The 13,658-nt window shown below is 39.7% G+C and overlaps 1 protein-coding gene across 4 annotated transcripts in view; it reads left to right on the forward strand.

The window, feature by feature from the left end:
* The window catches only part of ralylb (RALY RNA binding protein like b), a 73,443-nt gene that overhangs the window by 57,666 nt on the left and 2,119 nt on the right, over window positions 1-13,658 (forward strand). For 3 of the 4 annotated variants that reach the window (XM_058059845.2, XM_058059846.2, XM_078792285.1), the window contains 6 exons: window positions 1,277-1,352; window positions 1,877-1,924; window positions 3,905-4,089; window positions 8,150-8,266; window positions 9,224-9,405; window positions 11,835-11,873. In XM_058059845.2, coding sequence (XP_057915828.2) covers window positions 1,277-1,352; window positions 1,877-1,924; window positions 3,905-4,089; window positions 8,150-8,266; window positions 9,224-9,405; window positions 11,835-11,867 — 641 coding nt within the window. In that variant the 3' untranslated portion in view covers window positions 11,868-11,873. The remainder of the gene's footprint in view (window positions 1-1,276; window positions 1,353-1,876; window positions 1,925-3,904; window positions 4,090-8,149; window positions 8,267-9,223; window positions 9,406-11,834; window positions 11,874-13,658) is intronic. The other variant, XM_058059844.2, reaches the window with a different exon arrangement.

A 13,658-nucleotide genomic window follows, 5' to 3' on the forward strand; every position in this document is an offset into this window, starting at 1 on the left:
GGAAGACGCAGCATCTCCATCACAGATGGGAAAGGAAAGTAAACTAGCATGCAGAACACAAAGTGATATCACCAACCACTGGCCTGGCATGTACTATATTACAGTATTGTTTATATCAGGGGTGGGCCGCATTGATTTAACAAAATTGACAAAAACATGTGAGGTTAACTGGCAAATGGTTGTTTGTCTATATGTGCCCTGTGATTGTAGATAACAGTATAGTGTATAAAAATATTGTATATAACAATATAACAGTCACTAATGTCATCATACAGCAACTTCACACTCAAATATACAAACATGTACCAATATGAATATTTTCAAAAAAAACAACTCCTTAAAAGTTTTCCCATACTGTATTACATCTCAGCGCCACATTCATTAGGGTGCTGCAATGACGTTAGCCCCTCTCTGGGCTAACGCAGATGTATTTACTACACTAAAACGGTCTGAAAGTTTAATGAATGTTAAGGAATGTTTCCTCCCACATTCCAAAAACATGCTAGGTTAATTAGCTACTCCAAATTGTCCATAGGTATGAATGTGAGTGTGAATGGTTGTTTGTCTATATGTGCCCTGTGATTGTATATAACAGTATAGTGTATAAAAAATATTGTATATAACAATATAACAGTCACTAAAGTCATCATACAGCAACTTCACACTCAAATATACAAACATGTACCAATATGAATTAAAAAAAACTCCTTTAAAGTTTTCCCATACTGTATTGCATCTGAGCAATGCATTCATTGGGGTGCTGCAATGACGTTAGCCCCTCTCTGGGTTCCTCAAATAAAGACACACATCATCAAAAGTAGAAGATCCAGATGTATTTACTACACTAAAACGGTCTGAACGTTTAATACTGGCACCATGTAAAAAATATTAATAAATTCAACATTAAATAAAAATACATTAACTGTTGTCTGCACGGCACCCACCCACATTCCAAAAACATGCTAGGTTAATTAGCGACTCAAAATTGTCCGTAGGTATGAATGTGAGTGTGAATGGTTGTTTGTCTATATGTGCCCTGTGATTGGCTGGCGACTAATTCCAGGGTGTACCCCGCCTTTCGCCCGAAGACAGCTGGGATAGGCTCCAGCGACTATCAACTACTAGCACGTGGGTGATAAACAACATAACACATGCCTTAAACTGTTACGAGTGCCTGAAAGGCATGCTGGGTAGTCCACCGGCAACCATGTTTTGTGGCTGCATGGTCACTGTCACCCACAGGAGGTAATCAGTTGGTGTTTGTGTGTGTTTTCAGACATAAACATGGCGGGTGAACCCAAACCGTACAGGCCCAAAAGCGTCTCCAAGAGGCCTCTCTCAGCGGTCTACAGGTAAGATTAATTTTCAATATTTTGTCTTTGAGTCTGGTCTAATGTCTGGTTTACCATTTGCTTCATTTGCATATTTTTGAATTGTCTAATTTATTCATTTGTAGCCTGTTTTTATTACAAAGCTTCATTTGCATGTTAGTGCTGAGCATGCGGGATATAATATGGTAATTATGCCATAAATTGACATGCTAATGTATTAATTTTAATTAAGATTCTTTCGAGTAGCAACACGTTTTCGTTTTGCCGTGATGGAGCTCTGGCATTGATTTTTTTTCATCGTCATTCCTCCCTCCTTTCTCGTTGACTTTACGTCTCCCTCCATATTTATTTGATCCGTGTTCTTCGCACGGTAGGTCGTGTGTGTGAGCGCCTCGCTGCTTAACCTCCTCTGAGCCTCCGGCAGAAAACTGCAGCGCGTCCATTTGAGTCAAAGGCGTTCCAGTTTGATCCGCTTTACTCTTGACAGGTCCAGATTGGAATCCTCGGAATTAAAAAAAAAAATCTCTTTTCTTTCTTTCACACAGTGGTTACGAGTTTGACTACGAGTACTACAGAGATGACTTCTACAGCAGGTATGTGGCCTTCTCATGATACCTCACAAGGACGCGACCTCACTGTGATGCTAGGAGAATAACAAGAGTTAGCCTCTCATGGCTGAAGTCAATCTCAAGCAAGGGCATTCAAATGGTGGCCCATGAACGACATCAAAGCACACAAGTTTGATTCAGAAGTTGATTCTAAAAAACAGCACAGCTCTTCTTTAACTTGCATTTCTGAAGCAGATTCCCCAAAACGGTAGTTACCTTTCACCGTTCTTAAAAACACCAAAATACTGCTCTCCTACAGAGGATCTTTGACTTGCATTTTTGCCATACATTCCAAAAAACAGCAGAGTACTCCTGTCATGTAAAGAATATTTGGCTGTTCTTTACAGCAGATTCCAAAAAAATTGCACAGCACTTCTGTCATTTAAAGGATCTTTGAGTGTTTTTTACAGCAGATTCCTAAAAATAGCACTACGTTCCTGATATTTAAAGGATCTTTGGATGTTTTTACAGCAGATTCTTTAAAAAACACAGTGCTTCTGTCATTTAATGGATCTTTGGCTGTTTTTTACAACACATTCCTCAAAAATAGCACAGCACTCCTGTCATTTAAAGGATCTTTGGCTGTTTTATACAGCAGATTCCTAAAAATAGCACTATGTTCCTGTTATTTAAAGGATCTTTGGCAGCAGATTCCTAAAAATAGCCCATCACTCCTGTCATTTAAAAGATATTTGGCTGTTTTATAGAGCAGATTCCTAAAAAATAGCAAAGCGCTTCTGTCATTTAAAGGATCTTTGGCTGTTTTTTACAGCAGATTCCCAAAAATAGCACAGCACTCCTGTCATTTAAAGGATCTTTGGATGTTTTTACAGCAGATTCCTAAAAATAGCACAGCGCCCCTGTCGTTTAAAGAGTCTGACTGTTTTTTTTACAACAGATTCCCAAAAATAGCACAGCACTACTGTCATATAAAGGATATTAAACTATTTTTGAAGCAGATTCCCAAAAACAGCAGTCATCTTTCATCACCCTTAAAAACACAAAATACTGCTGTCCTACAGAGTATCTTTAACTTGCAAGTAGATTCTTAAAAACAGCACAGATCTCCTGTCATATAGAGGATCTTATAAACAGTGGAACACTCCTGTCATAGTAAGAATTTGCCGAGCATTTTTGCAGGATTTAAAAAAACAGCAAAAGAACTGAGACGAGGTAGATTCTTAAAAAGGTCCTTAAAGAAACAAAAGCATCCCTTTCACACAGAGGATCTTTGACTACTGAGTGAGAGTAGAGTGCTTCTGTTATATAGAGGATCTTCGAGGAGCGTTTTGAAGCAGGTTCCTCCTTATGGAGAATCTCTGGCGAGTATTTTTGCAGTAAATCACAAAATGCTGTTGACTAGTATCTTTGAAGCAGATTCCTTAAAAACCGTCGACATATATCGTGTTTTTGCAGTTGGTTCTTCAAAGTGGCACAACTTTGACGAGCGTTTTCTTTTTCAGTCCACATTCCTAAAAACAGCAAAGCCCTTCCTGTCATATAGAAGATCTGAGACCAGCGTTTTCTCATATCTGATTTGGAAACAACTTCTCTCCATGCAGAAAGATGCAAATCCTGACTGTTGCTAAGCGACTGTTGGACAGTTTGCCCCGAAAGGCGACAGGCAGACATAGCCATCTTAAGATATACAAATAACACAACACCGCCATCTTCACGTGCATTTTTAAGAGGTTCCCACGTGAGAAGGTTTGTACAATCGCAACATTGAGTGCTGGACTTCGATTGTTTTGGGTTTTTTTCACCGAAATATCAGATATTTGTGTGCTTTCAATCGATGCTAGATGGACAGACGTCTTGGGACTCATGTGTCTATGTACAGAGTGAGAGATCACTGATATTGGACCTGGTCAAACCCATCTAAGCATGCCCTTATAGACCATTATCTGTGTGACCATTTCAGGTGAAGCGTTACATTGTAGTTTGTTCTGTGTCTTTCTCCTGGAGGCTTTTTGACTACCACGGCCGAGTGGCACCCCCTCCAAGAGCCGTGATCCCCCTGAAGCGTTCCAGGGTGCTGGCTCCTTCCTCCCGCCGAGGGAAGACATCCTTCCCTATCAAAACGTCCTCTTCTTCCTCGTCGTCGTCCTCCAGACCTCCCACGTCCTCCTCTTCTTCAGCCGGCATCAAACGTGCGTACAATGCGAGGCGCTTTCTTCTTTGTCAGGGCTGCTTTTTTTTTTTTTTTTTTGACAATTTGCAAAACGCTTAATCGCGCTAATGGAATTTTGTCCTTTTGGAAAAGCTGACGGCTCAATGCAAATCTCCAAACGTTGTCTCTCAGAGAGAAAAGCGGTCGGCGTGATTCAGCTGTGCCGCTTTTTTTTTTTTCAAAAGCTATTTAATGCACTCCAGCGTCTCCCTGCGCCGCAAAAGAGCGACACACCGAAGCGCAAATACAAATATAATCCAGTCGAGCGGCTACTGGCATCCGTGTGGCTCTGATTAACTGTCAATGCATCATGAAGCACTAAAGTAGTGGTGTCCAAAGTGTGGCCCTGGGGGCCATTTATAGGTGGCAGCTTGTTTTCAGAACATGATTAAAGCCACATTGGAATGAAAGCAGTTCAGTAGTTTGTTATGAATGACTTCCAAAAGAGATAAAAACTGAAACCTAGGGAAAGCCAGGCAATTTTTCCAAACCAAATTCCAGACACCCAAAAATACATTTTATTGAGAATAATTCTAGTAGAACCTCAGTAAAACTAAAATCAAGGAAAAGGACACACACCAGCAAATACAAATAGATGGTGTAGACATTGAAAGGGTGAAGGAAAATACATTTCTGGGGATCACAGTAGATGAAAATATGAGCTGGAAAACTCATATTACAAATATACAACATAAGGTGGCCAGAAATATTTCAATATTGAACAAAACAAAATTTGTTCTCAATCAGAAATCACTCCACACTCTTTATTGCTCTCTGGTTCTACCATATCTTACTTATTGTGTGGAAATATGGGCTAATAATAACTATAAAAGCAATCTTCACTCGCTAAATGTACTGCAAAAAAAGGCCAGTAAGGATAATTCATAATGCCGCCTACAGAGAACATACTAACTCCTTATTTCTAAAAATCACTAATACTTCAACTTGCTGATATAGTTCATCATCAAACAGTTAAAATAATTAATAAGGCTAAAAATAACCAATTAGCTAAAAATGTCATCCAATACTTCTCTACAAGAGAGGAGAAATATGATCTCAGGGAAGAAGTACATTTGAAACACTTATATGCTAGGACTACGTTAAAAAGCCATAGCATTTCAGTATGTGGAATCAAACTATGGAATGGATTGAGTAAGACCCTCAAACAATGCACAACGATGAGCCAATTCAAGAAACAATACAAGCAGTTGATGTTTGCTAAATACAAGGATGAAGAGTCTTGAACCAGTCATGATGTGCTATACATATCACTATATTGACACTTACTATGGTACACGTAATGTCATTGTATGCTCATATCACCTCGTACTTCGGTACGTGATAAAAAAAAAAAAAATTAAGTACATTAGGAAAGCAGGATGTGAACAAATTTAACAGTTACTGATTGTAAAAGTACCAAATGGAGGGGTAGGATTTAATCAGCTTTGCTTCTTCCTACTCCTTTTGGACATGTGGAACTGTGAACTGATTATGTGATGCATTCAATTGTAATCTGATGCATGTTCAAATGAAATAAAACCATTACCATTACCAAGAGGAATGGAGTGGGAGGATCGGAAAACGTAAAAATAGATGTCGGACAGTATCAGTGAAATACTAAAATACTAAAATGGCCATCAGCTCCACTGACGCGTCCACAACAAGCATGTCAGTCGTGTGTTGGACTTCCTGTGTTCGGAGTTCCGCTTCAGGACGGATTTTGGTGCATGCAGACATGATGTAGCACTTTTAGTGCAGGAGGAACTTTTGTTGTGTGCGGGCGGGGCTGCGTCAGGCTACGGATGACAACCGTTTGTGACTCGGTTAGTGGGTGCACGTCACATGGACCGTGACGAGTGCCGCCATTTTGTTTCCCCACATCCTTGTATTTTCTTCTATTTGGACGCGCCTGTTCTAAAGTAATTAACGTGCCACTGGGTCTGGGTCAGTTGGAACATAATTGGCCACAGCGTTTTGTTTCATTGTTGCCCGTCTCGCTCGACGTTATCATAGCTTGCAGCTTGCTTTATTACGATGTTTTGGTTTTCGAGGCGACCAAAAAAAAAAAAACACCAGCCCAGACAATGAATCAAGTGCAATCTGTATGTTTTTTATTTTTGTGCATTTGACCCTGTCAACATTGTGACGAATGACTTACTCTCCAGGCCCCAAATAGAGGATGAGGTCCAGGGGGAAAAAAAAAGGGAATCAGTCGAGCAATAAGTCACATGACATCACATCAATCCTTGTAATAGAAACATTTCTGGGTTTAACTTTTGACTTTTTTCCAGGCCTATCTAGGCTATGCAAGGAAACAAAAGCACAGCATCTGTTAAAGTTCTCTTTTCCGCCAGCTGCGGAAACTCTAATCGGGTTTGTTTACCGCCATTTATCTGTCCTCTTTGCCGACCTCACAGGATCTTATTGCTGTCAACGTCAATTACATGTTTGCTCCTCAGCTGTTTTTGTCAGAGGGTTTGTTTCCCTGCAGCACCAGAGAAATAAAGCATCTCATTACTTTACAGTCCACATTGGAGGCCCATGTCGGAGCATCTTCTTGGGGGGGGGCGGGCTATTTTACGTATAAAAGCCGACCAAGATGGCGGTAAAATGTGTGAAGTGAGCACTGTATTAGGAATCCTCTCATAGTGGGGAAGTGGTTTTTATTTAGAACTCAAAAAAACAGAATATATGACGACCAAGTTAAAAGTAGTGTAACCTGCTATCCACCTGTTGACACACACATGCATGTGTTTTTGTCAGTCAATTTAGCACAGGGGTCGAGTATTGGGAGTAATATCAGCTCCCAGCATGCTTTGCGGTACTTGTTTTTTGTAAAAAGCTGCTGACTTGACATGTTTAGAGTTAATATCGTTGTAGTAGTTGCCCTAAATGTGTTTACTTACCAGTTACATGCACCGTTATTATTATTCACCATTATTAGAGGGGGCTGCACGGCGAACGAGCGGTTAGCACACAGGCCTCACAGCTAGGAGACCCGAGTTCCCCGTGGGTTCCCCGTGCATGCGTGGGTTTTCTTCAGGTACTCCGGTTTCCTCCCACATTCCAAAAACATGCTAGGTTAATTAGCGACTCCAAATTGTCCATAGGTATGAATGTGAGTGTGAATGGTTGTTTGTCTATATGTGCCCTGTGATTGTATATAACAGTATAGTGTATAAAAATATTGTATATAACAATATAACAGTCACTAAAGTCATCATACAGCAACTTCACACTCAAATATACAAACATGTACCTATATGAATTTAAAAAAAAAAGTTTTCCCATACTGTATTGCATCTGAGCAACACATTCATTGGGGTGCTGCAATGACATCAGCCCCTCTCTGGGCTGCTCAAATAAAGACACACATCATCAAAAGTAGAAGATGCAGATGTATTTACTACACTGGTGACTCCAAATTGTCCATAGGTATGAATGTGAGTGTGAATGGTTGTTTGTCTATATGTGCCCTGTGATTGGCTGGCAACCAGTCCAGGGTGTAACCCGCCTCTCGCTCGAAGACAGCTGGGATAGGCTCCAGCACCCCCGTGGCCCTCATGAGGATAAGCGGTAGAGAATGTATGAATGAATGAACCATTATTAGAGCCCTGTAGACATGAAATAACATCCCTATAGTAACTTTTACAGGGCTGTACGCTTAGCTTTTTCACTAGGAGCACAAGTGCTCCTAAATTAAAAAAAATGTCTGTACACAACCTGACACGAACATGGTCTCTTTTCAAATAAAGACGTCATGCCAAATAATCCAATGACTGTAAGCGGAAAGATAAGTAGGTTTGTTGATATTTTGACACGAGTGAGCGTAAGCTCCACTGCATGGTGGGTGTAATAAGATTGCTTAATCCTCAAATCGCACAGCACAGAACCGAACCTTCCACTCGTCCAGATTGACGTTCCCAGATTGACGTTCCCCTGGGGAATGTGACGGAATGTTGTTAAGGGTGACAGGAGTGTGTTGTGTGTTTGTGTGTGTGTGCAATAGATGTGAAGTGTGTGATTGCTGTGTTTCTCAGCAGTGAAGACGGACCAGCTGCAGATCATCAAACGGGAGCTGACGCAGATCAAGACCAAGATCGACTCCCTGCTGGGACGTTTGGAGAAGATTGAGAAGCAGCAGCGAGTCGAGTCCGGTGAGGAAGTGATGTATAGATGAGATTAATCCACAATCATTTAGATTAAAATGATTATTATTCTTAGTTGTAGTCCTTAAGATGCTTCAAGATGCGATTAATCCACAATCATTTCGATTAAAACGATTACTATCTTTAGTTATAGTCCTTAAGATGCTTCAAGATGTGATTAATCCACAATCATTTCGATTAAAACGATTACTATCTTTAGTTATAGTCCTTAAGATGCTTCAAGATGCGATTAATCAACAATCATTTCGATTAAAACGATGACTATCTTTAGTTATAGTCCTTAAGATGCTTCAAGATGCGAATAATCCTGAATCATTTCGATTAAAACGATTACTATCTTTAGTTATAGTCCTTACGATGCTTCAAGATGCAATTAATCCACAGTCAGTTCGATTAAAACGATGACTATCTTTAGTTATAGTCCTGAAGATGCGTCAAGATGTGATTAATCCACAATCATTTCGATTAAAACGATTACTATCTTTAGTTATAGTCCTTAAGATGCTTCAAGATGCGATTAATCCACAATCATTTCGATTAAAATGATTACTATCTTTAGTTATAGTCCTTAAGATGCTTCAAGATGCGATTAATCCGCAATCATTTTGATTAAAATGATGACTATCTTTAGTTATAGTCCTGAAGATGCGTCAAGATGCGATTAATCCACAATCATTTTGATTAAAACGATTACTATCTTTAGTTATAGTCCTTAAGATGCTTCAAGATGCGATTAATTCACAATCATTTCGTTTAAAACGATGACTATCTTTAGTTATAGTCCTTAAGATGCTTCAAGATGCGAATAATCCACAATCATTTCGATTAAAACGATGACTATCTTTAGTTATAGTCCTTCAAATGCCTCAAGATGGGATTAATCCAAAATCATTTCGATTAAAACGATTACTGTCTTTAGTTATGGTCCTTAAACCTCCATTTCAGAAGCTCAGAGGAAGTACGAGGATAACTGCGACTCGCTGCATGACGAATCCGTGTCAGAGGCGGCGGAGAACTCCGGAGAGGAGGCCGGCGAGGGCGCGCTGGACGTGGAGGCCGGCGAGATGAGCGACGGCGCTGAGGACGACTACGAGGAGGAGGATGAGGAGGGTGGCAGCCAGCATCTGGTAAGAGCCATCGCTTGACAGCGGGAGGTGGGGGAATTTTACAGGCTAGAGAGCAAGGAAGATCTCGAGAGGCGGCCTTCTTTGTTTTCTCAAAGTTAATTTGGACGAATTATTCATGGACGCACATCTGAGCGAGAGAGGCTTCATGTCGGTCGGAAGGCAAGGGCGCACGGTCTGACACTTCCTCCCTGTCGACCTCACATCAAACATGCTCACACGCACAGCTGGAGTCTGTAATTGAAGGGCTGAAGCAAGGCCTGCTGCGAGGGGTGAGATAGAGACTGAACGACCCAGAAGAGGCTCAACTTTCACCTTTCACAACTTTATTAACAACACAACAACAACACTCAGATATCTCATTGATCTCATTTATCCACCTCGTCATGCGCTTTAAAATGTTGCTAAAATGCTATGAGGCAATCATGGCAGGTGAGGAGCACCTTAAAGGTATTAATACATTGTTTCTGTTGCTGCCGTGTTGTGGAGTATACTTGATCGTAAATGTGGTCAAAGACAGCTGTGTTTACCTTTTCACTTTTTCATGCACTCCAAATTATTAATTAATCAAGTTAAAACATGAACTCATGCAGTATATCAAGGGTTCTTCTTCCACTGAGGGCTGCATACTGAAAAATGAAAAGATGCAGGGAGACACTTTGATTATAAAAAATATTAAGAAATATGTATTTTAGCAATAAACGAGGGACTGTTATTATCGCTGTTAATTGGTTCCAGGCACGTCTATGATAAGTGAATTTCCGCAAAGTATTATTGAATATTAATAGAATATTTTAATCCTTATTATTATTATGACTTTCTAAATACAGGTTTTAACATTATTAGAGCCCTGTACACTTGAAATAACACCCCTATAGTCACTTTTACACTCCTATTAGTCTTTGTTTACGTCACATTGCACAGGGGATCACTGCAGGGACATAACACAGAGCAAGCTACCACTCAGGGGGGGATGGTGAGAGGCGAGAGGCGAAAGGCTTTCATTTCAAAGCAGACCTACCAACATATACAAATTTATAGTACTCAACATGCAATTTGACTCTTGACTATGCTTGTATGCCCTCCATTTCAGTCTCTACAGTACAGATAAATTAATAAATATTATCAGTTTCTCTGGTATTTCAAAAGGGGTGGGGGGGCGTGAAAAAATTTCTGTCCCTTGGGGGGGCATGACAGAAAATAATTGAGAAGCACTGCATTAATCCCTTTGAATCAAGAAAGTATTTGTAGCTCCTGATGTTGACTCACTAGCACCCTCTTTGGCTAAATGCTGCTATTACAAGCCAAGCTGGGTAGATTGCTCGCTCGTTTTAGTGGCGAAAACTATAAAAATGTCACCCAACATGTTTGAATCAATCATTTGTAGCTCCTGGCGTTTATTCACTAGCAACCTATCTGGCTAAATATTGCTATTAAAAGCCAAGTGGGTCGACTGCTAGCTAGTTTTAGGAGCGAAAACTATAAAAATGTCACCTTGAATCAAGTATTTGTAGCTCCTGATGTTGACTCACTAGCACCCTCTTTGGCTAAATACTGCTATTACAAGCCAAGCTGGGTAGATTGCTCTCTCGTTTTAGTGGCGAAAACTATAAAAATTTCGCCCAGCATGTTTGAATCAAGCATTTGTAGCTCCTGACGTTTATTCACTAGCACCGTCTCTGGCTAAATACTGCTATTAAAAACCAAGTGGGTCGACTGCTAGCTAGTTTTAGGAGCGAAAACTATAAAAATGTCACCTTGAATCAAGTATTTGTAGCTCCTGATGTTGACTCACTAGCACCCTCTTTGGCTAAATACTGCTATTACAAGCCAAGCTGGGTAGATTGCTCTCTCGTTTTAGTGGCGAAAACTATAAAAATGTCGCCCAGCATGTTTGAATCAAGCATTTGTAGCTCCTGACGTTTATTCACTAGCACCGTCTCTGCCTAAATACTGCTATTAAAAACCAAGTGGGTCGACTGCTAGCTAGTTTTAGGGGCGAAAACTATAAAAATGTCACCTTGAATCATGCATTTGTAGCTCCTGATGTTGACTCGCTAGCACCCTCTCTGGCTAAATACTGCTATTACACGCCGAGCTGTGTAGGCCGAGCAAGTTTTAGGGGCGAAAACTGCAAAATGTCACCCGGCTAGTTTATAAATTTTACTTTGATATCCGTGGCCTTTAAAACTTTTATTAAAAGTGCTCTTACTTGTAGTTTATTTCAGGTGCTTTGTCAAAGGCGAACATTAAAGCAATAATCTGAGGGCTGGGCTGTACCACTTTCTTTCCATCGTATCATATTTATTAGCCATGAGCCTGCCGAGTGTGAAAGCTACTGAAGGATGTTTTAGAGCTTTATTTCTTGTTGCATCAATCCTGATAAATAACTTTATGTTTTTCACTTCCTGTCTCTCTTTCTCTTTTTTCAGACAGAGAACCACATTTCGGATATTGACAACTGAGATGAGGTAAGCGGATTGCTATGCTATTCGAGTGTCCCTCGAGCTTTATATCCGCTCGACTGTTTCTCTAAATATTCTTTAATTAGTTATAAGCTGCGTGACATTTGGTAGGCCACGGAAAGGAGACTTTGAAAAAGGAAGCTTTAATAACATTCCAAAGGGTCTTAACTTGACGTAAACATTTCATGATATGAAAAATAGTTTGGGTATTGTTAGCATTGCTTAGCTAGTAACTTGCTTGTTAGCTTAACCGTAACCCTAAATCTTGGTCTATCTATCTTACTGTAGTACACATTTCATAATTTGACTATAGTTAGCCTAGCTTTACTTGGCTAACACAAGTTAACAGTCAAATGCAGTTATTGCTAGCATAGTGTAGCTTTGAGTGTATAAGAAACATGTCACACGCAGCATGGCTTAGCGTCATTTAGTTATTACTAGCTTAACAGAGTCAATAAGCTTAGCTTTGTGAATACATATTTAATTTGTCAAAGTTGCCAACTTTTCAGTTAGAAAAGTAGCTATTGGCTGTCCTGGAAGTCACATGACGACGTCATTGGTTAATTTGCATATTATTTGCATTTTATGTTGTATACTGTAGAAAGACTATGGTTAGCCTAGCTTTACTTGGCTAACACAAGTTAACAGTCAAATGCAGTTATTGCTAGCATAGTGTAGCTTTGAGTGTATAAGAAACATGTCACACGTAGCATGACTTAGCTTAGCGTCATTAGTTATCACTAGCTTAACAGAGTCAATAAGCTTAGCTTTGTCAATACATATTTAATTCTTCGATTGTGGTTAGCCTAGCTTGATTTAGCAGATACAAGTTGCCAACTCTTCAGTGAGAAAAGTAGCTATTGGCTGTCCTAGAAGTCACATGATGACGTAATTGGTTAATTTGCATATTATTTGCATTTTATGTTGTATACTGTAGAAAGACTATGGTTAGCCTAGCTTTACTTGGCTAACACAAGTTAACAGTCAAATGCAGTTATTGCTAGCATAGTGTAGCTTTGAGTGTATAAGAAACGTCACACGTAGCATGACTTCGCTTAGCGTCATTTAGTTATTACTAGCTTAACAGAGTCAATAAGCTTAGCTTTGTCAACACATATTCAATTATTCGATTGTGGTTAGCCTAGCTTGATTTAGCCGATCCAAGTTGCTAACTCTTCAGTGAGAAAAGTAGCTATTGGCTGTCATGTCATTGGTTAATTTGCATATTATTTGCATTTTATGTTGTACCCCTTACCCCTTGTAGGTAAAAAGCAGAACCTTGTAGGAGAGACAAAAAAGATTTTAGAGTTTAGGACTACAAATAAACTTGATCACTTCATAAAAATAAAATAATTATAACCCTCCAAGGGTCAAAGTCGCGAAATTGTGACGATCCATAGACGCAAATATGATGACTCATGTAGTTATTATTTTACATTTGGGGATCTATCAATATTTACGTCCCCAAATACCAGAAACAGCTACATTTGTCGCTAGTCGCTTTAAAGAAAATGTCGTCAAGAGGGTTTGGAATGTCACCAGCTTTAGCGACAAGGTAGTCAAGTTGGTGGCAACACTGTAAACAGGTTAAAATTAGTAACTCAATTACGGCTAGCATGCATAGCTTAGGTTCAACAATACCAGCAAGGCATTTAAGATCATTATCGATACCGATAATTGTCGGCCCGATATCAGCATAAAATGCCATATCGGTTCATATTGGTATCAGATTTTTTTTCTGTTAATGAAAACCGACATTAAAAATACTGCATACAATACGTGTTCATTCCA

Source organism: Doryrhamphus excisus, linkage group LG7 (genome assembly GCF_037039965.1).
Source record: "Doryrhamphus excisus strain RoL-2023G ecotype Guam linkage group LG7, RoL_Dexc_Guam_v1.1, whole genome shotgun sequence".
In the NCBI taxonomy this organism is placed as follows: domain Eukaryota; kingdom Metazoa; phylum Chordata; class Actinopteri; order Syngnathiformes; family Syngnathidae; genus Doryrhamphus; species Doryrhamphus excisus.